This window comes from Papilio machaon, chromosome Z (genome assembly GCF_912999745.1).
Source record: "Papilio machaon chromosome Z, ilPapMach1.1, whole genome shotgun sequence".
NCBI lineage: Eukaryota > Metazoa > Arthropoda > Insecta > Lepidoptera > Papilionidae > Papilio > Papilio machaon.
The window spans coordinates 1,323,649-1,346,908 of NC_060016.1; the positions used below are offsets into that span (position 1 = coordinate 1,323,649).

A 23,260-nucleotide genomic window follows, 5' to 3' on the forward strand; every position below is an offset into this window, starting at 1 on the left:
CATAGAAATAAAATGTACTTCTTGTGAAGACTTAAGTTTTTTATTCATAGAATAAACATTGGTTCCTTCACTAATTAATTGAAAGGAACTTCGTTCCATCCGGGTGTCCCTTGACACCTCTCAAGTTTTTTTAAATCAAATATTATCAAATGTGTCTATATTTCTGTACAAATACCCGTGTATTCCAGCACTGAATACCCACGGTTACATACAATAATGGAAACAATACGTAAAATGTGTTCAGTGGATGTTATTGTTATGAGTTATTGAGCTATTATTTGATTTACGCAAAAAGTTTCTTTATATTTCAGTTGTTAGATATTATAGCACAGGAGACGTGGAAGAACTGTCTTGCCTATTATAAACTATTCATGGCTATTTTTAATTGAATCAATTTTATTTAATTTTTTTCCATCATATACACTGTTTTAATAACCGAATGAATTTCATCTAGACAGCCAACAATAATATTAACAATAATAAGTCTTAACTGGTTCATAGACGGGTCAAGGTCATTCTTCTATGTCTCTTAGACCATTACACATTTTTCAATAAGGACCATATTATCATCATTCTTCTTCTGTCTTAGAACCATATTATAATCTGTTTAAAAGATAATGCGGTATCAAAAAATGATATTCATTAAGATCAAAATCTATATATATAAAAGAAAGTCGTGTTAGTTACACTATTTATAACTCAAGATCGGTCGAACTGATTTAGCTTAAAATTGATGGGGAGGTAGCTTAGAACTAGGAGACGGACATAGGAACTTTTTTATCTCGTGTGCAATTTTTTTATTACGCGCGGACGAAGTCGCGGATAAAAGCTAGTTATAAATAGTTATATCAATTATTTCTTACAACTTTACGCTTCATGGATTTGATTTTTGAATAAGGAATTTAATTAATAGAAGTTTTTAGGTTATAGTAATGTAACATATTTCGGCTAATTAACAAAACTGCAGTCTTCGTCAGCAAGCTATTGCTGGGTTTTCAATTGGCAATACTTTATCATTTTGGTACTTTAGTACCGAATAACATTACGGGACAGGACACGTCATCATACCTTAACACGATACAAGGTTTATTAGTAATATTGGTTTTATCATAGTGCAGTAATATTGTACGTAATATGGTAATCTCTCATATCTGTTTTGGTTTTCGCAAATTAATGTATTAAATTAGTAAGGTTTTTTAACTTTATTTTAATACTAAATGTCACCCGAGACTCCGTCCGCGTGGAACATAAAAAAAAACATAACCGTGTTCTTCCAGGCCGTTTTTATGAAGATCTATGCCAAATTCCATGCAGCCATTCTGGAGATATATTACATCCATGCATCCGTTCATTCAAATATTCGTATTTATATTATTAGTAAAATTAGTAAGATGGCCATTTCTTATACCTTTTCGACTTTTATATGGGGAGTATTTTTACTGCATCTAAAATCTGATCTTTAAAGTCTGTCGTTTTAAAGATCGTCATCACGACTGAATTATAGCGTAGTCGTATAGTTTAAGAGCTGTCACAGCAACTCCTTGGCTATATGGATTTTTATATTTCCCAAAGCGATGTAAGAAGAGTTAAAATTTTCTATCTTTCGACTTATACGTTGAACATCTATTCATGAATTAATACACAAACAGTAAAAATTATACTAGAGTAGGGAGAGATTTCAGATTTACGTTAGGAGCGGTAATAGAAGGTGCGCTGCTATATTAATACATACGATGAATTAGACTATTACTATCCTTGTCTTTTTCGTTTAGTGTACTTTTAGTATGAGAAACTGTTTCTATGCTTAGTATATTTGATTTTATACAACCACCATATCATCTTGTTCGGACCACTCTAACGATACGAGGTCGATGAGAAGAGCTTGAAAGTTTTTCCTACCTTTAAAAAATACAATAACAATAATCGCGTAAAACAGTCACGTGCACGGAGGGACGTCAAAATACAGTAGCCAACACTCACTGGATGCATGTTCATTACTACCCTGAGTTTCTACCTCCAACATACTCACAAGTACTATCTGAGTATTAGCAACGAAAATAAAAGAGATTTCAACATGTTTTTTTACAATGTTTCGGCAGTGTAAACTAACGGTACCCGTGAGGTATCATCAAGTCGTAAGTACTCGGTTTAGTTAACCTTCTCAACTCGACTCTCTCAATCAAGTTAGTGTCTTGTACTCAACCAAGTTATGTGGTCCTGGTACCAAGTAACGATGGTAAGTCAACCAAGAGGATTGTTTTTTTTAATCGCCTTCTAAAAGGAGGAGGTTTGAAATCGTCTCTATGTTTAGAGACTATCTATAATAATACCTGATGTTGTGAGTCTGATCAGGCACTATTTTAGCTTCAGCATATTCAGTCTACTTGAAAATGTCTACATCATGATCTAATAGAAGTAAATACATTGCAGTTCTTCTGAACTTTTGCTTGAATGAATATTCAAATCTTTTCATCCACTTAGTGCAAGCGATTGAGGTTCTAAGTTCTATTAAAATGTAAAAAGTGCTGAAGGTTTTCGCCGCTGATTAATATTATGGACATCAACTTAGAAAAGCGTATGGTTTATCCGTAAATTATCGCCAAAACTATTTCTGGTGTACGTACTTTATGGTCCTCTTTTCAGAAACCTATGTTTAAATATATGTCAATAAACATGATTTATGCTATTGTTTAATATCAGTTTGCGATACAAGTTGACATAAAATTAAGCTAACTAACTATTGAAACATAGGACATACAGACAGACACGGACAGAGAATTTTTTAATCTTAATTCCTCAGTTTCCGATTGTATTTTGTTTCATAAAACGCTCGAACATTACGTTTCATTATTTTTCATCCTCATATATATTTATTAATGTGAAAAATATTAAATATTTTACGATTTTCGTATGACTTTTACTACACATAAGAAAAAAAAAGTGATAAAAATAAATGAATTAACCTTTTAATAACTGATATTAAAAATAAATTTGACACGAGAACCATGAAATTGAGAATCTCCTTAGGAATAGAGATGGGTGACTAATTAAATTCAAAATTTGAAGCAATAATTGTTCCGTAAAATTGGTACAATTTTTAATAGCTGTTTATTGTTCCCTTTCTTAATTAATATAATTAAACGTAAAATTCATTTCATTTTTAAAATCAAATCATATAAAAATAAGGACTATTTCCTAATTTATTCAGAAAAACATACTTTGTAGTATGTCTAAAATTTTCTGGATTATCGAAAAAAAAAACTATGTTCTACATAATATTTTACATACCAGCTGCCAACGTCGCGACCACAAATAAACGCACAAAAACACTTTAAAACATTTTAATCTCGATTAATTTACAATTAAATTTCACTTATATGGATAATTTGACGCGATTTAAAATTATGAAAAACTTTAAAAATTGAAAAATATCGTAATACGCGCACGCAAGGTACCGACGTCCGGCGCACTCAGCCGTGCGAACTTAAGTGAAGATACGTGCTATCAATCAAAAGCTCTCCACGCTTTCAACGAAGTATTTTAATTTTATTTTTCTTGTGTAAAAAAATTTTTTTGCTGATTTATCTGGAAGTAAATCTGTATACGAGCGACTTAACTCTGTTTATCTTACCTTATGTACCAGTAATTAGCCTTATATACTTGTTGCCAATATTGGTATTAGAAATGTATTTATGGATCCATGAAGATGTAGGTAGGTAATAAACGTCTGTATTCTGTGAGGTCGAGAAATATTGAATTCTATTGACTTCAAGGCTGATAGTCGGTTTTTAGTCGAATTAGTTAATTTCTAATTGGCTCAGTAGTACTTAAGTAGTTTTTGATCAATATAAGTACTGTAGGCCGTACAAAGCCAGGCATATTACAAATGTAAACTGTACTATAAATAAATAAAAAATAAAATATACGTAGCTATTAATGTTCGCTAGTAAAGCCTTTATTTACTTTGTATAGATTATGTTACGTATATTTTTTCAATGAGCGTGAGAAGGGTAACTATGTTTATGAACAGGTGTTCTAACAGTAGAAAAATACGATAAAGTTTTATATTTAACACAAAGGAGATTTAGAATGTAAATCTAAGATTACTGTTATTTTTCAAAAGATGTTAGTACAAGCATGCCCTTTGACGTTTCTCTGCTTGGACTGAATAGAAGACTGGAATAGGATAAGTATACGTTGCCTAGCAACGTCTAGACAGTACGACTCTCAAAGCGCGGTGTGCCTTCGTTGGATTTATCTTGACGCTCTTGTAAAAACAATCTCATCGATACATTTTAACTGTAAATAAATACGCACTAATGCCCTTTACTGTAGTCAAAGATTATGTATTTTATTTTGGGACGGTGCGAAAATACAATCTAATTTAGCTTTTACATACTACACTTACACATAAAATCTAATACATTATTTCAATCAATTTTCTTAAAAATTTTTAGATCTTTAAATCAAATCTTTTAATAAATTTATTAGTGCACAGTATTTCGATAAATATTTATGTAAATGTTTAACAGACCGAACTCTTGTTGTGGTTAAAATGTTGAATAATAAAAATATTAACTACTAGCTTTTACCCGCGACTCCGTCCGCGCGGAATAAAAAATAGAAAACGGGGTAAAATTATCCTATGTCCGTTTCCTGGTTCTAAGCTACCTGCCCACCAATTTTCAGTCAAATCGATTCAGCCGATCTTGAGTTATAAATAGTGTAACTAACACGACTTTCTTTTATATATATAGATTTTGATGTTTGAGAAAGTCAAGGTTCATTTCATAAATTAATTTCACGCGTGAATGAAGTAACATAATATGTAAAATATTGTTGTAGAAATTTTATCGTAACACATGTTCCGTTTGTATTTACTCTAAACCAATGTCGCTGGTGTTTGTGAGTAGTACTTAAACAGTTTAATATCATGTCGTGTGTATTATGTAGTTATATATATTTTACTAATATCATAAATGCGTATGGTTAGATGGATGGATGGATGTTTGAAGGTATCTCTGGAACGGCTCAACGGATCTTGATGAAAATTGGCACAGATATAAAACATAGTCTGGAAGAACACATAGGTTACTTTATAAGTTTACAGCTAGTTATTAATAGTTTGAAATCCTTTCAGAATGTAATAACGAGTGCACTGGTCTTGCAATGTGTGCAAGCCATGAGTCTTTCAAGTAGAAATGACCAGAAAAGTGTCAAGTCCAGTGCGTACGATAACTTGGAAGAAGGAATAAAGTTTTTAATCAGATCCAAGCACGACGGCCGAAGATGCGATTCGGATGAGAAAATGAAAAAACAATATCTTATAGAGAGTTTAAGAATGCATATACCGAAGAAGAAAATTAAATTATTGCTACGCGATGATAAGTCGGGCACGACAGAAGTTCCAGTTACCCCGCGTAATAAAAATTTTCTAGCGGAATTAGTGGAAGCAGAGCTTAAGTATGCATTAGAAAAGAAATCATCTGCGCTCTACGATCGACCGGTGGTCGAACACATGGGTAGGAATGACTTCCTCGTTATCAACCCTGGGGACATGGATCCATTCGTTACAGTTATACCGAACGATATATATTATAATCACGAGAAGACATGTGTCAACTGGTTAGAAGACTGTAGCTATCAGGGCATGCGGGCGAGACTTTGGCAGAAACTCAAATCCCATGACATTTAAATTGAGTAAAGTGTTGACATAAACTACACAACGGTTTCTTTAATTGCCTCTGTAAATAACTTGTTCAAATCCGCGGCTACGCTCACTTGACAGTGACTATAATTTGTCAATACAATGTTTTCACACAATACATTATGTAGTGAAGAGAACAGAAATCTCAATTATATTATTTGGATATATATTAATCGATATAAAAAATATTGGATTATGAGAAAAACACAAATTATATTTATAGATAGTTTTATTGATTTATAATTAGTTGTTCACTTAGTAGCGATACACAATAGAATTCCTTATTAAGTAGGCAGGTTCGATACAATATCAAGTTCAATCGAAATCATCAGTACTTAAAGTCATCACGATAAAATAGTATGCAACATTTGAGTAACCAGCTAACAGTAACTGACACATTTAATGCATTTAATAACTAATTATTACTTAGAAAGTTAAATCCGCATCAACGACTCAATTACAAGCAGTTATAAAGAAAGTAAATGCCACCGCTCTATTCAAACAAAATAAACAATAATATTTATTCCATTTATTATTTCATTCTAAAATATACCTAAGTATTTTAAAGTAGCACATTCGTTGCCTTAGAAATTGTAGGAAATACGAACTACGTAATTACATAACTAAATCATAAAGGAAAAGCAACGGCAGCAAATAAACGGCAGTGACAGAAATGATGGGATTTTAGAAAAACTAATTTAACTGCATTTGGCACATGGTAATTAAAATAAGGAGTTCGTGGAAATAAAAAAAAAAGATATTCTAATTTTTAGAGAGAACTTTTAGAAAGTACACACTCTCAAAGTGTATTTGTACACTTTTTTTAAATATATATTTTTATAAAAAAAGTAAAAAAACAAAGCTCAGTAGGCGAGTGATAGTATAACATATGCAAGGAGATAAAAAGAAATTAGTAGCGTAGTTACCCTAAGCCTAATAATAGTAATGATTCAATCTTATGGCACCAGAACAACTCCTCACAGCACCGACGCAGTATACGGAAACATTGGATAGTATAATATTAATATATAATAATTAATATTCAATAATATTTTTATTATCTAAATACTAAGCTAGCAGTATTGTCCAGAACGATGAAGTCCACTTAATACTAGATAAAACGGTACACAATATCAATAAAATCTCTACTAATGTAACAAATATCAATCTGTAAAGTTCACCAAAAAAAAAACTAACCGATGAATTAAGTAAACTGATTGTTAAATCGAGAGATATTTATATACTAAAATGGTAAATATATATTTGAACAACTGACATGAGATAGTCGCTGGCAACGCAAGAGATTACAGTAGGTACACAAATTGCAGAAAATACATTAAATTGACTTATCATTGATTAACATTATTTAGGTCGATCTCCTTAAAGCGATCCGTCACCTGCAAATAAATTATATGTTTTAGATAACAGAATTATTACATTAAATAGCAGTAGACAACAAAATACATACAAATCCACAAACGAAAATACAAAAATAATATTTATATAACAATATGGTAACAATAGCTGTCGCATACGACTCTATCTAAAAAAAACTTATTTAACAGCATGTGTTATTCCAGGCTATACATATAATATTAGTAAGATTTTAACACTGGCCTATAGAATATTTCACAATTTTTTTTTAATGCGAAAGTTTGTAATTATGTATGTCTAAAGCGATTGAACGGATATCCATGAAATATGGCACAGGTGTAGATTTATTGTCTGGAAGAACACATAGGCCACTTCCTAAGTTTTTTTTAAAGTTCTGCGCAGTGGAAGTCGCGGGCGAAAGCTAGTGAAATATAAATGTAAGATACGATACCTTGAATATCCATATTAGTAATCGGTATAGATGTCCGGTTAGTAAGGAATGGCTATATATAAGAATATAACAAAGGACGGAGCAGAAATGAGGCAGATGCCGCAAATCAGGGCCGATTGGGATCTGGACATTGAGTTGTAGATTGGGGGAGATTCGAAAACCTCAATCTCTTCGAAGAAGGGATATACGTCGGGGAACATAGAACTGTTATATCCAATGCAGCGTGCAAACGACACAATATTTAGTACAAAGGTGAAAGGTGAAATGTAAATAGTTAGTAGAACTCAATAAGTTGTATTAGTGTTTTATCAAATGTTGTATTTTTGTACATTTTTAAAGGGATTATCAATCAAAAAACTTTAATATTCATAATACGATACTGAATTAATCCAACAAATCATATCCAATCAATCGATAACAACATTAGTGTGTTATGATCCGATGCGATCCGAAAATGGATAAAAAGCCTCTTGATTGAATCCCTACTGCTCGGTGGCCGTTTCTTCTCCGAGAGAGATAAAGATAGCATGAATCCGTTATGTCCCACTCAATTCATCTTGATTACATTTTTGTAAAAATACTAGTTGAATAATTACTGTATATAATTATGTATGATGCTATGTAATTTATGATGAATGTATTAAAATGTTACTGACTCCCTGCATCGCTGGGTGTTTCTGCCGGCGACCGCAGTGCGACCGAGTTTGATGCCACGATCCATGTCCATCAGCTCGACTTGTTCGATGCAACCAACCAGACCCGGGTACCGGTTGTAGTTCAAACGGTCCGGTATACCACCTGACAATAACCATTATATTAATACAGATCACCAATTATAGTAAACAACGATCGAGAAATCGAAGTCAACTTGACGGTATTAAGTCGGACTTAAAGTGGATAATAGATCTAAACTTACCTATGTAGACGTTAGAATCAGCACTCATAACGTTAGCAAATCCGTTGGATTGTGCTATCTTAGTGGTTCCATCGACTGAGAGGTAAGCTTGGTTCTCAGTCATCAGTTTGGCGATAATCTGTTAAAATAATAAATTTCTCTTATTATTAATACCAATGTATGTAGAGTGAGAAAAGAAAAATGTAAGTGTGTAAAAGTTTTTTTTTTAGTAATAATTTAATAATTTTGATAGATTTACTTTAGTAAAAATTTGAATTAAATGCGATGTTGTTGTTTACCTCGTGACGTTCGCCATCGGTGACATGAACGTTTTCGATACGCACTTCATTCAGTCCGCTGCCCATGTCCCACTCCATCACGACCACTCCGTTTTCAACTGCAATACAAAATTATTAATACGATGATCATAAGATATAGATAAATAGAACAATGACTACTAAATTTAAAATTGCCGACTAAACGTTACTTCAAATATCTTGGCGGCACCAAGTCACCTCTTCCCGCATCCCTCTACGCCTCGTTACACCTAACATTCTTTTGTGCAGCGATTCGTACGAACTTCATGGTATTTGAAAATCTCAATACTATTTGTTTTGCGACTATTGTATATTTCGTTAAAGGGATTCCTTTTAAATGAAAAAAAAAGCATAAAAAAACCATGCCTTGACATAATTAAAGTTCCACGTGAAAATTCTTCCATCACTAGATTGAACACAGTATGTATACCAGACACATACTCTCATTTACATCCATACATAAATGCCGTAATTGTTTACTATATTATACATCCATATGGCATTTCATGTCCACTTTATAACTATATTCAAGTCTATAAATGTGAACAAAGTCTTACTTCTGATGAGAACATAATCTCCGGAGTTTGGCGGTGCTTGAGCCTCATGGTGGTAGAGTAAGACTCCGTCGTAGTTGGTGTTAATGGCGAGCGCCATCACCGCGGGATCCATGTCTAAGTTCTCGTAGCTCAACATGCTGCCTGGTAATTCCAGGTACCCGTTGCCGTTGAAACCGACGCTCTCCAACAGTTCAAGCGCTGCATACAAAGAATGCCTTATAAACAGTTCAGTAAGTACTATTAGAATTTAGAAAACTAAAGGTTCAATATACTTTCTGTTCCAGTACGATATGGTCTCAATATCAGAGTCTCATGATGCGAGTTTATCATTAGTTAATAATTACAATACTTAATCGACGTGGAGAGGAAACAGTAACAGTATTACACATATAAGAGTGCCAGCTGAAGTAATTCAATTTCTTTTACAATCTGTGATAACTTGTAACCTTTAGATCTTAAGTCTTTAATTATAATATAGTTTACGGTTATTTAATCAAGAAAGAAAGAAATAATATTTCACACATTGTATACTTACGCATCTGACAATTGGCGCCGGCGAAGCCTAGAGTGCAGTCACAGGTGTAGTTCATTTTGGAGGAGCGGTCAAGTTTGCAGATGCCGCCGTTCCTGCAGGGGCGCGCGGCACATGGGTCGGTGTACGGCGTGCGGTACGAGGATCGGTTCTCGCAGTATGTGCCGGAGAAACCCGGGGGACACGTGCAAGCTGTTGCGTCCAGCGACGTGCACCTACCGCCATTACGGCACAGGCTGCACACGCTGTACACCTATAACACACAAAGACAACCTTCCAAAATGTTTTATTTGAAGAGGCATAGGGAGAGAGAGAAAGTGAGAGTGTCATAAAGAAAGGAGTCAAAGTATCTTAAATTACAAATATTACAAGTTATCAATTAAAATTAAATACAAACACCCACCTCAGGAATGTCTCCGCGAACATCGTTGGGGCATTCTTGAATATTAGCTGATTGGATAGATGCGTTCACAATGTCTAGCTGATCTCCCTGGTTCAAGCGAACCTATCGAACAAACAATGAAAATCGCAGTGTTAATATCTATTAGCTAAAAGAAGATAATTAAAAAAAAAGTTTATCCTCTCCTTAGTCCACTATATACATTTGATTTCCAATAAGAAGCACATCTGCAAGCATATAAGCTTGTTATAGTGGTTTATCGACAGTTGTCGCTTTTACCAATTGATGAAAAAAGAAAAAAAAAACATACTTCTTTAATACAGCCACTGAATCCTCCGATGACGCCAGTACTGTTGTCCAAGGTTATCGACTCGTCCACGCCGCCGACGTACATCGGTGAGTCAAGGACCACATCCTGACGGATAAACAATAAAAAAAAAAAAAATTTTACTGATTAGTTACATTTATCTAGACATGAAAGGAAACACAGTGTTAGTTCAATTATTTAAATCGATAAATAATTTGGTAAATCGCTTACGTGTTTCCACTTCTCACAGAAGTATATATTATTCTCATACTGACTCTCATCTTCTTTAAAAATTTTCAGGAATAAACAATTCAGTAAACAACAGTGGGATTTATCTTGCAAAATTATTATGTAAAATAATATGAACATTAGTTATGTTAAGTACTAAGTTCAGTTGTTACGTACCGTTTTGTTAGATGCGAGTTTCTGTTCGTATGTATCAATCATGTTGATTTTCATAGAAACATCAGCACCGACTCGCGCGACGTGTACGTCCGTCCATTCGTTCACATCAAGTGTCTTGTTACTGGTCAGGACCACTGGTCTTCCTGTGAATATCATATCTTCGTGACCATTTGATTATCTTTTATAAAAATACAAACAAATTGAGAATCACCTCTTTTTGAAGTCCATTGAAAATGTAACCCAAAAAGCTCAGCAATTAATCTGTGACTCTTTTGTTTGTTGCATTGTTAAATGAAAATATCGTTATATTTATAATCGATTGGGTTAAGCTGGAAAACATTTGTTAATTTACCATCGCCTAGGTCGAATCGGAACTCCAGTTTTCCGTTGTGCACGGAAAGTGCGGTGTATCCTCCGCCGCGCGCCTTGCAGTACATGATGATGCCGTCGATCACCGGCGGCGTCGCTTTGATCTTCATCGACATACGGAAGTAGCGACGCGACGTCCTTGGTAGTCTGATAGCTAGGAACGCGCTCCCCGTGAATGCAGGATATTCGATGTTTTGCTTTTGTTCGCAGCTGAAAATTAATACCACCATTAGACGTGAATGAGATCAGTATATAGTTACAATGAATATGAGATTACGGAAAATTACGTCAGATTAGTGATTCTCAAAGTGGTCAAAGACCCACTGGTGTTCGTTGCTGGAAGGCACGTTGGTATGATTATCGGACCCGTTAAGTTTTGAAATACAAAAAGAGATGTGTAACCTACTTTTTGCCGGTGAACGTGACGGGGCAAGCGCACTTGTAGCCGTCAGCGGTATCCGTGCAGCGACCGGGGCCGCAGAGCCCAGGCCGGCATGCCTCGCCCGTGCGGTCGCAGCGCAGGCCGGCGTACCCGGCTGGGCAGAGGCACACGTAGCCGCGCTCGTTGCGCGCCTCCTGCAGACAAAACAATCATCATTATAATTTGATCTTAATTAGAAACTAAGTTCTTAACTTGCTTAAGAACTGACAGTGGAAATGGACACATTGTTCATAGAATAAGACGTAAGACTTCCGAAGCAAACATATTCCTTCAATAGACATGAGTAGCGAATGGTGAGGAAACCTGCTGATGGACTGATCGACGTTATGGTTAAGGAAGTGCCTTTCCTTAATAAGTGCAGAAACCAATATTGATGGATAGTCAAAAACAAAAAAAAACCGATAATATTTAAAACAAACCTGGCACACGCCGCCGTGGAGACAGACATTGGGTACGCAGGAGTCGCATTCCTGCAGGTTGTTCTGGCTGGTAGTGTCAGCCATCATGTTGATCTCCTCACGCCCGAGAATAAGCATGCTCACGCACCCGATGAAGCTGCGTTTATAAAATAACCATGTAATCTCTTTGCAGAACTAAACTTGACCGCTCAGGTGCGTTATAAAAGACATTTACCCTGATGCACCGGCGAGATCTGCCGGCAGTTGGTTAGGGTCAGGTACACCGCCGATATAAAGCGGCTGCTTCAGGTCCAGCACGTCCCATTGCTGGGATGACTCAGATGTGAACGGACCCTTATTATCCACGTCCATAGAAACTGCAACCGAAAATAAATTTTGAAATATTAAGAAAAAACTCTCGATACTACTTTTTAATTTATTTACATGCAGTGTTATATTACCTTTAGAGTTGGTCCTACTGATTCTAATAGTGTGCCAGGTGTTGAGTAGAAGTGGCCGGTCACCGGACACGGAAACCGGGCCACTGCCAGTTTCAAACACGAAAGTGGGCACGCCATCTATCAGCTGTAGTGCCAAGTAGTCTCCGCTGCGGTCCAAATTCTGACCATTGTACAGAACAAGACCGTTGTTATCTGCAAAATTATAAAATCTTGGTCATCTAGTCAATTCGAATATTTTATAATACTTAATGGGAAAAAATAAAATCAACACGTGTTTTACTATGTGTTTGCTTGTTAACCGATCCCTTGATTTTCAGTCTCTTCGTACTCGGCTTAGTTGAAGAGCATGCATGTTGTTCATTATCCCTAACATATACTCTTAGACTTTGACTGTTTCTGTAATATTATTTAATACCTACCACTTGGTTTGAATGAGATCTCGATGTCGAATTGCATGTAGGCGTCCTTTATCATGGGCAGAGCAAGCCAGCTGTCTCCGTTGAACCGCGGCACGATACCCGTTACCCGCAAGATGGCGCGCGCCTCGACAGCCGCTCGATTATTGCTCACCCGACAAATGTAGGTGCCAGCATCGGTTTCACTCACGCTGTCCAGGTCTAGAACGGGCTGCAACAAATTTAACAATACATTATAAACAACGCATTTATAATTCCTCTGGTTCGTTACAAAATATACGAGAATTGTTGAGTCTAGCAATCCAAGACTCACACTAACTTTATATTCTGCACGGGCCTTTCGGTGAGAATTTCTTTTGGCCAACGTCGACATACATATTTTTATTATATTACTATCGTGAATCACCGTAGCGAAAGTTAAAACAATATTGGAAAAACAACTTAAAAAAATGTTATACTTACTTCATTAATTCTGACGTTGATAGGCAGATGAGAGTACTCCTTTGTCCACTCGATGTTCACAGGTTGTTCGAGGTTGTGATTGCAGGGCAGTCTGATGGAGTCCCACAGGCGAGCTGTATACGCTTGTGGCTGCGGCTCGGCCGGTATCAATTGGTTGTTAGCAACTAAAATCAAATAGTTAGATAAAGATAAAATGTTAAGTAATGTTATAGATTAGTTATAATTATATGAAAAGATTAATGCAATTTAATTTAAATGTTTTAGAGCATAAAAACATCTGTTGCACAAAAGACCAAACGATTAAAAGATATGAATGTCCTCCTCTGTCCATTAAAGCTATGCAACGGATCTCCAACTTAAGGCAGAATGTATTGCCATTCCCTCGTTTGCCATTTCTTTTATACGTAAAATTCTGAATTACTGATGATAACAATTACCTGGCACTACGTCGAGGTTGAAATCATCGTAGCTCGTGACTCCATAGGGGTCGCTTCCGATACACCTGTATAACCCTGCGTCCGCCTCTTGCACTCCTTGGAGAATCAGCAGCGCGCCGTCGCCGTACGTCTGCTCAAGGAGGACAAATTTATAAAAATGTAATTCAAAAAATAAATGCAAACAAAAATTATTTACTCATACCAGTCTATCGCATTTAAAATGTAATTAATAGAATTATTTACCCTTGAAACTACATATTGGTTTGTGCCATATCTCTCCCAATATACTCGGATGTCTCTTGAAATTGCCTTGCACATGACCTCGACATTTTCACCAACTATGTACTGCCTCTTCGGTTGTTCGATTGACACTAGTTCAGCATTGTTTCGGGGTCCTACAAGAAATTAGACCAACAATATATAAATGTGCATCAAAAGAAAAATAAAGTATTACAAAAGTACCAATAAATATTTCACAAAACTAAAATCTACAATTGAAGCTAAGACATGCAAACAACACAATTTATAAGATATCATGCTAAGCACAACTAGGTATATAAATATTCCTACACATTGCACAATAACTATTTCAATCAACAAAAACTACAACACAAACAATACATAATATTACATGAGGATACAAGACATTTGACAGAACAACATTTAGCTTGAGTTAATAACAATTACTTAAGATGTTTTCGTACGTTATCCAATAAACCCCTTACCAAACTTTTTTCATATTACACACTTGTGAAAATACTGTTTATATAATTCAGGCTAGAGGTACTAGCAATTATAATTTTGATATTATTAAACTTCCAAGCATAGTTTTAAAGGCCGATTAACGTAGAATATAGAAAATTTTGAACAGTACTCCACAGTTATATAATACCGATTAAATATCCCTTTACATATATCAATATAACGACATAACCAAACACGACCCGATCCCCTCTTCCCAACCAGATTTACCGGCGGAGTTCATGTCTGAGTCCGATAGGATCACCGGGTTACTGTCATCTGACGAGAGGCAGTTCTCTTCGTCGCTAGAATCTTGACAGTCGCTGAATCCGTCACACAGTAGCATCTTCTCTATGCAACCGGAGTCATCATGACATCGAAATTGTGATCTCAAGCATTCAACACCTTCGTGTAAGAATAAAAATGTCAGCACAGTTTTATAAAAAGAAAAAAATATATTTTAAGCCGGCGTTATCGTATGAATACAGCGAACAATAAGTAGGGAACGACAGAGAGGCCAAGCATGACAATTTTACCCGCCGCCGAAAGCAATGAGGAAGACAGGGACGAAAACGGTCGTTCAAGCTCCAACTACGAGTGTAGAATTCTGTTTGACTATAACTGACCCTCGATGTGCAGGTTGATGTAATTGCTAGTCTTTCTGCCGTACTGATCGTAAATGATGCAGATATAGCGTCCGCTGTCGGACTTCTGCGCGAGCCGTATGAAGAGCGAGCCGTCGTCATTCTGTCGTGCGGACCGCGGCAGCGCCATGCCGTCCTTGCTCCAGCGGATGCGCTGGCTGGGTCGTGTCACGTTGCAGCTCAACTGCACGGCCGCGCCCACGTACGCGGTCTGCTCGTTATCGTGCGACTCCGTGGCTCTTCCTTCACTCTCTTCTAGGAATGTCATCGTCACATGCATACCAAAAGCGGTTCAACAACTTTTAAAGCATCATTAGAGTGCTTCCGTAGCCGTAAGATGGATAGGACGGAACTTAGCATATACCTTCAATTATTTAAATTGTTACAGCATTGATAATGAACGCAATTAACTAACCGCTTCATTCCAAACGATCCACCTCTCGGCTAGGAGTATGCAAATTTAATCTAAGAACAGGGTGCAGGAGTGAATCCTGTACACGGTGATGTAAGCATATTCGTTCTTCTTCTGTTTTCTCTCTTTTTGCGCTATTCAACTATAGTTCAGTGTCGGTGCTGTTGTTTGTGTATTAACATCAAGCATTGTTAAGAAATCGAGGCGGACAGTCTTACCGCTAACGATGACTTCGGCGACGGCTGAGGCGTTCGCGATGGGGTTCTGAGCGAAGCATTCGTATTGGCCGGCGTCTTCTACTTCTATTTGGCGGAATATCAGTGTGGAGCCACGAATTTCAATACGGCTGCAAAAATTTACATTTTATTTTCATTTGAAAATTGTATTAACGCGTACTCGTTAACTTATATGTTTATTTAGTATTTAAAAATAATAATAAATATAGTATATTAATCAGTGATAGTGTAGCTTTCTGACGGCGAAATAATTGTTTCTAGTAGTTTTTGAGTTTGTTCGTTCCATAAAAAAATACAATCAATTCCTCTTTATCATATTGACGCACCTAGAGGGTTGCCTGTTGACGGGTATCCAAGCGATGTCTCTGATGTCGTCGCCAGTGACGACACACTCGACTGTGGGCGACTGGCCGGGCTGCACGGTCTGCGTGGCTGGCCGCAGCGATATGCGCGGCGCCGCCATCACAGACAGCCTGATCGCTGTCACTTGTTGCAGTTCGCCTGTTTGCCGGCTCCTCAGTAGACACTCGTACACTCCCGAATCAGATTTCTTTGCCTATTTACATATTTATATTATCATCAGCCCACTATATTTACCCACTGAGGGAGACTAGGGAGACTAGGCCACAATCAATCATGCTGGCCCAGTGCGGGTTGGTTGACTTCACACATAATATCTTTGAATTTATTCAACGATATGTACAAGTTGCATCACGACCACCGATGCTCTCATACTTATACCTTATAAGTTAATTCCATTATATTAGTAAAATATAACTACTTACATTTTTAATAATGAGTTCGGTGCCTCGCGCTTCTACGTCGTATTTCAGTCTACCGTTGTCTTTGCGCCAGGCGACATCGAAATCAGAAGATCCATTGCAACTGTACCACAATTAAATTTTTTAAACACTTTAAACATTTATAGTTATCCAAATATTGACTTTTAAATTTATGGATTACATAGTTTTATATTTTGTAATGTACAAAATTTGCTGTAAGTCAAACAAAAGTATACCTTAATCGCGCGTCCCTGCCTTCGATGGCGATACTGTTAGACGGTCTGTTTTCGTAAATTGAAGGTTGGTCTACATTTATGTCGACCTCACCGCTGCCCTCTACAATGTTAAATAATATATGTAACACAAAAATGTACAGCTTAGTTTAATTTAATAATGGTAAAGGTAGAGTGCGACTGTAACGGAACAATACTTACCAAAATCTCCGAGGCCGCCGTCACCGCGGTCGACGCGGATGATTATTTGCTGGTCAATAGTAGCGGCGGCGGAAGAGGCGGTGCACACGTACATGCCGTCGTCACGTTCGCTCACCGACTGAATTCGAAGCACGGCCATACCGCGCGACGGAGGCACCACCTCGCGCATCTCCGGGCTCGCTGCAGTGCAAATATAAAATTTAGACTTTACGGATATTTTTGTTGATTAGAAACAATATGTATGTTTAGAATGTTGTATTTAGCTTTTTCATTAATTATTATTTTGTTTTGCGCTTCCAATAAGTTCTTAGACAGATAATTAACTTCCTATACTTTTACTAGCATAACTTACTCTTGATGGAGACCATGGGCTCGGGGTACCCGCGGGCGCGGCACTCAATGGTGACCGAGTCGCCGCGTACTGCCTCCACGTAGTCGCTGGGCGTGATGAATATCTCCGGCGGGGAGCGGACCTTTATGACGGTGCTCGACCGGTCACTGCCAGCATCGTTTGTCGCCGTGCAGATGTATTCGCCTTCGTCATTCACGTCCACCTTTTCGAAACTGTACGAAGATAATTAGCATAAATAATTTCGAACATTACATCGTATATGGAGCGGGAGAATATTTGGATCATGAATGCTTATATCTACACAAATTTGTAAAAACAAAGAAATTATGCAAATTCTTAGAGACATTTCCAATTTTCATGACTACTATAAAAGCTTACTTGAGCACGTGATTAGACTCTAGGTGAGCGTGTGGCGCTAGGCTGCGGCCGCCGGCGCGCTCCCAGGTTACAACGGGCTCGGGGTCACCGGCCAGCAGGCGACACATCAGCATGAACGGGCTACCCAGCGCGACCGCCTGTTCTCCTTGCGGCCAAACGCTGACGCGCGGCGCCTCTCGCTCTGACAACATACGTCACTTTGTTACACAATGCAATATTATTTCTAAAACGTACCATCTTTCAAATGCGGATTTTATCTTGGTAACGAAATAAGATATTTTAATTTGTGCATTAAATGCAGGTCTTCTCGGATCAGATGTTTGGTAAGTTTAATAAGTCATTGCAATTTCTATGTTAATTATTCGGCTTTAAAAAGTATTGTAAAATGAGCTCACTTTCAACGGCAACATAAACGTATATGATGCCGATAGTCTCATCGTTGACAGATCCCTCGCATACGTAGTAGCCTTCGTCACTCGGCTGTGCATTGGAGACCAGCAAGGAGTTGTACCGTTGGCTGACACCGGCACCGAACTTGTCTTGATACTGTGGACACGTTTACTTTTACTATCCAACGTAAAACAAAATCTTTTGCTAAGATTAATTTTAAGAATTATTTTTGTATATTTTTTACTAGTTACATAGTAGTAATACTCACTTTGGTCCATTTAATCAAAGGCAGGGGGTTTCCTGTAGGATTGCACTCGACAGAGCCGCTGGCTCCGGCGTGTAACCTCAGACTCTTCTCAGAGACGGTGATGTTGGAAGCTTCACCGGGCGAGGGCGGATTCAGAGGTATGATAGTGACAACGATGGGCACGGGACCGATCTCGGTCGATATCGAGTGGCACACGTAGATTCCTTGGTTCTCTGTGGTCGCGCGGTCGATGTACAGAACTCCGTTGTCTGATCGCACATTCTCCAATAGTTGAGCACCATCTTGTCTGTGTAAATTAAGGGAATTCAGTAAAGAATGGAACTTAAATAAAAAAACAGAGTGGTTAATATTGTTGTTTAAATACCTGATCCATTCTATGGTACCGGCGGGCACATTGGCTGTGCCCGTGCACACGATGCGCGTGCTCTGGCCCTCGGTGAGGTTAGCGGCGGAGGCTGACACCGTGAGTTTCTCCCTAACCGGTCTCGATGGGCGAGCGCGCACTGTGATCACGACCGACTTGTCTGATGAGCCCATAGAGTTAGAAGCAATACACCTGGAAAAATAGCGCAGCAAAATGATGTAATGTTCTATTAATAGACAGAGAGGCAAGATTGGTAAATACGAGTACAATGACGGAATCTTTGATATAGTATAAATTACCTGTACTCTCCAGAATCTTCTTCGAGTGCATTATCGATGATGAAGAAGGTGTCGTACTGAGAAGCTCTGTACACAGGCTTGTTAGCTGCTCGCTGCCAGGTGATGCTGGGAGCGGGGTTGCCCGACACCTGGCACTCCAGTTCAATCCTATCACCTTCGTAGTAATCAGTAGAGGAAGGTCTGATCGCCACGATCGGCAGAGTCATAGGATTGCCTGAACAATTAAAAAAGAAAATTATTAAAATTAAAATAAATAACTTCTTGGATATTGCACGGCAAAGTTATTGAGTTTCTTTCATATAAAGAAAATGCAACGCACATAATTGGAATAGAATACCTTTTGCGTAGAACACCCAGTCAGGAACAACTATTCCATTAATGAAAGCACAAAAATTGAATACATTATAGTCCATAATTATTTCAAATTAATTTTTTTAAACAATTTAAAATTATTGAATCGAAATACAGAATACATTTAGGATCAGGAATAATAACGTTTTACTTTACTTGATTTCCGGACTTTATAAAGTCGATTAAAGAAACAGAACAAATCACCTGGTACTTTAAGTGTAGCTTTTGCTTGTCCTGTGGATATGCCATCGCTGGTCTGGCAGATGTACTGTCCACTGTCAGTGACCTGAAGGTTCGTAATAAGAAGTTCTCCAGTTCGGGCATCGACGTAGGTTCTTTCTAACGGCAAGTACCCATCGACCTTGGTCCAGTTAACTCGTAGCGCATTGTGAGTGTACAGACTTTGAGCCTCGCATATAAATCTAACTGAGCTTCCCACTTCTTGAATTCTTATTTGTGGGTTTGCAATCTTAATGGACACCGTCGATTGTGAAGGTGGTGGCAACGAGGTGTCGTTCTTGTTCTCTCCACCTAGGGATATTAAAATGGCTATCTTTAATAATCGATTTAGAAAATATGTTTTGTCATAAAAAATCATTTAACACGGAATTTCTTACACCACAATATAAATGCAAAACGAATAAACTCAACGTACAATATAACACTGATGACATCACAATACAAACAAACCCTGTTCATGGACAAAATACAAGGCTTCATCCACTATAACAAGAGAGGATCAAGAGAAGTATGTTCACTTAATGAAATCGACTGTTTTTATTTAAAAGCTGAAGCATGACAATTGTTCGACGTTCACAATGTAACAAATATCGACTGCTTCTGTCTACCTTTCTCTGGTAACGACGTAGTCAACACCCCGAGGGTGAAACCCTTTTCCGTTACTGTATGACATTCGTATATTTCTCCCTGACGCCGCGTGTCCCAAACAGTTTGCCAACTGTGCTCGCCTCGCCAGCCGTCATCAAAGAGTTCGGATTCGTTGTAATATTTCACGGGTAGCATTTCTCTACCCTTGAAATAAAATTTAATAGTCAAAGGTTCCGGCGCTCTGTATTTGCACGTGAACGTGACCCGCCGCATAAACGGGTTCAAGTCACTGCTGTCGCGGATTTTCGGATGTAGTTCCATGATCAAGCCTAAATAGTGTCACATAATGTTATCAATGTTGTATTTTATTTTTAGTACAGTGTTAGAGCGAAAGAGTCTCACCAACGGTGGAGCAGTTGGGCCCGGTGTACGGCGGTCGGCAGTTGCATACAACCTCCCTGTAGGCACCGAGTTGGCAGTCATGGCCGTTGCAGTTGCACTGCTTGCACAGTCCTGTTGGCTCCTTGTAGTACCCAGACCTGCAGGTCTCACAACTGGTTCCGGAGTAACCTTTCGGACACATACAAATCTGCAACAAACACGTAAACAGATCAGTAAAATGATGTATCCAGTTGATACTTTGTCTATGTTGAATATTTCATAGTCTAAGTTACCTCGACACCCTTGGCAGGGCGAGAGCCAGTGCTATATATTTCAGAAGCGGTGTCCAGAGAGACGTCGGCGATGGCGGAGGAGGCAACGTTAGGAGACAGCGTAGCCTTAACGAGGACCCTCTTGAGGTCCTGGAGTATGTACATGAAGTCTTCACGGCTGGCAGGGGTCGGCGTGTTCAGTAGGTACCAACCACTTTCTTGCATAGGCACTTGGTAGCTCTGGAAATATTATGAATTAAAATTTAATAATTCAGTATTAGGTCTTACACGATTTATTTTACTTACTCAAAGTAAGATTGAACTTGGTACAAGAAAATGACTTGAGTTATTTTGCGTACTACAAATATTGCTTAGACGTTTTACCAAACATTGGTGCATTGGAAACTATTATACCGATTATTACGTGATTAAAAGCAGTATGACGCCTTGGTGTGTGCTTATGTTGTAAAAAAAATATTTATTGACTTACCACAGCTGTACCAGATGGTATGGGGTTGGGACTAGTCCATGAAATAGATCTCGCATTGCCGACTAAGATGACAACAGCGTTGCCTTGATCCGGTATACCGCCGGTTTCAAAGCTCTGAGTGAGCATCAGAGTACCGCCGTAAGATAATACTCTGTTGCCTGTATAAATAAAATAGAAACAATTAGAAGAAATTTAAAAAACTGAAAGGGTCGAGAAATTAGTTTGGGATCTGCTTCATTGTATTATAGCTAAAAGTATGTATCTTACCTGGGAAGACTGGCAGAGACCAGTACAAGTCCTGATTCGGGGGCCTGGTAAAGACATATCTGAGCTCGCTCTCGATAGGTACAGAGACGAACTGATCGTTGATGACCACGGAGCCTTGTAGGTCCATCAGAGTGTAGCCGACCTTGTCGCCGAACACTGGCGCTGCCAGCTGAATTCTTGAGTAGTGTGTAGCCTGATATATTAAAATAAAATAATGTTTTCAAATTTAAAATACAAAGGACTGGGTAACATCGAAAGCCCATCGTACACAAGGCAACGTAAATCGTCGAAATTTATGTTGTATGGTTGCGATGCTTAGCGATTCAAATAATCAGTTTTAGAAGATAATTGTGTACGAAGGGCCTTATAATAAATTTTTTAATTTATTATAAGGCCTATTTATTATTATTATGATAATTTGTGGTAGGGTATAAGTATTATTTGTTTTATACATAGGCTTTAGTCACGTATTAGTTGAAAGTATATCGGTAAAAGTTTAGATTAGTTGACAGTGCAGACTCACTTCATGGCACTCAGTAGTAGCCCCTGAGCAATAGCAGGAATGGCAGCCAAGAGGGTTGTCGGAGTCAAGGCCGAAGGTACCGGGCCTGCAGCGGTCACAGGACTGGCCTTCCACGTTTTGCTTGCAGCGGCAATAACCTGAATTGTCGCACGGACCTTCCGCTCCACGTGGATCACAGCTACAAAAATACAAATATATTTAGATTCTATATTCCAGGAATTTCATATATGAAAAATTAGCTGCTATAGTCACATGTAGCGTTGCCAGGCGTGTCCGGCCAAAATAAACGGTGTCCGGGTTGTCCGGCTTTTGTTAGGCTTTTTACATATCGCAAAGGAGAGTGGCCGAGCGCCGGCGACGAGAGTCGACTGACGGTCGTGTCCGGCCTTTCTACCCAAATGTCCGGCCAAACTGGCTGGTCTGTCCGGCTATTAGCTTTGGCGACCTGGCAACCCTAGTCACACGGTACGCTTCGAGCAGTCTTTGCTACTTCTAGTGATGTGGCTATGACTATGTAATTCTTCAGTGAGAAAGTGTTATTCGTATTTCTGAGCAACAGTAATACTCACTAGCATGAAGGTGACGTTGATGATTCATAAACACAGTTGCCGTAAGCATCCTTCACATAGCCTGGTTTACAGTTCTCGCAGCTGGGACCATCAGTGTTGTCGGCACAGTCCTAAAAACAATTTCATCATTAACTTGTATGAAGTAAGTCGCTAAGTGATCTGAATTGATTTTATATTAGACATTTGCAATGAAGATCTCCCTTAGTGACCAATTGACGACTTTCAGCATAGTATTATTACTTACGTAACATTCACGGGTCTCTGGGTGGCACATTGTGGAATGTCCGTTGCATTCGCATGGTTCGCACAACTTCAAGTAGAATCCTCTCTCCATACTCCTAAAAAGACA

The 23,260-nt window shown here is 38.1% G+C and overlaps 1 protein-coding gene across 9 annotated transcripts in view; it reads right to left on the reverse strand.

Annotated features, from left to right (window-relative positions):
* Positions 1–6,551: 6,551 nt before the first annotated feature.
* Positions 6,552–23,260, reverse strand: part of LOC106715917 (basement membrane-specific heparan sulfate proteoglycan core protein) — a 56,976-nt gene continuing 40,267 nt past the window's right edge. For 7 of the 9 annotated variants that reach the window (XM_045686038.1, XM_045686037.1, XM_045686036.1 and 4 more), the window contains 39 exons: positions 23,156–23,249; positions 22,912–23,021; positions 22,343–22,520; positions 21,820–22,012; positions 21,553–21,710; positions 21,084–21,302; positions 20,812–20,998; positions 19,786–20,112; positions 19,231–19,444; positions 18,932–19,123; positions 18,568–18,853; positions 18,305–18,455; positions 17,910–18,090; positions 17,532–17,743; positions 17,180–17,359; positions 16,982–17,081; positions 16,749–16,848; positions 16,290–16,519; positions 15,946–16,073; positions 15,298–15,570; positions 14,903–15,076; positions 14,174–14,325; positions 13,931–14,060; positions 13,494–13,657; positions 13,035–13,242; positions 12,616–12,807; positions 12,390–12,531; positions 12,176–12,311; positions 11,721–11,890; positions 11,298–11,524; positions 10,946–11,088; positions 10,544–10,648; positions 10,237–10,338; positions 9,837–10,086; positions 9,302–9,499; positions 8,727–8,824; positions 8,449–8,566; positions 8,189–8,330; positions 6,552–7,104 (listed from right to left, as the gene is read on the reverse strand). In XM_045686038.1, coding sequence (XP_045541994.1) covers positions 7,101–7,104; positions 8,189–8,330; positions 8,449–8,566; positions 8,727–8,824; positions 9,302–9,499; positions 9,837–10,086; positions 10,237–10,338; positions 10,544–10,648; positions 10,946–11,088; positions 11,298–11,524; positions 11,721–11,890; positions 12,176–12,311; positions 12,390–12,531; positions 12,616–12,807; positions 13,035–13,242; positions 13,494–13,657; positions 13,931–14,060; positions 14,174–14,325; positions 14,903–15,076; positions 15,298–15,570; positions 15,946–16,073; positions 16,290–16,519; positions 16,749–16,848; positions 16,982–17,081; positions 17,180–17,359; positions 17,532–17,743; positions 17,910–18,090; positions 18,305–18,455; positions 18,568–18,853; positions 18,932–19,123; positions 19,231–19,444; positions 19,786–20,112; positions 20,812–20,998; positions 21,084–21,302; positions 21,553–21,710; positions 21,820–22,012; positions 22,343–22,520; positions 22,912–23,021; positions 23,156–23,249 — 6,568 coding nt within the window. In that variant the 3' untranslated portion in view covers positions 6,552–7,100. The remainder of the gene's footprint in view (positions 7,105–8,188; positions 8,331–8,448; positions 8,567–8,726; positions 8,825–9,301; positions 9,500–9,836; positions 10,087–10,236; positions 10,339–10,543; positions 10,649–10,945; positions 11,089–11,297; positions 11,525–11,720; positions 11,891–12,175; positions 12,312–12,389; positions 12,532–12,615; positions 12,808–13,034; positions 13,243–13,493; positions 13,658–13,930; positions 14,061–14,173; positions 14,326–14,902; positions 15,077–15,297; positions 15,571–15,945; positions 16,074–16,289; positions 16,520–16,748; positions 16,849–16,981; positions 17,082–17,179; positions 17,360–17,531; positions 17,744–17,909; positions 18,091–18,304; positions 18,456–18,567; positions 18,854–18,931; positions 19,124–19,230; positions 19,445–19,785; positions 20,113–20,811; positions 20,999–21,083; positions 21,303–21,552; positions 21,711–21,819; positions 22,013–22,342; positions 22,521–22,911; positions 23,022–23,155; positions 23,250–23,260) is intronic. The other 2 variants (XM_045686039.1, XM_045686043.1) reach the window with 2 other exon arrangements.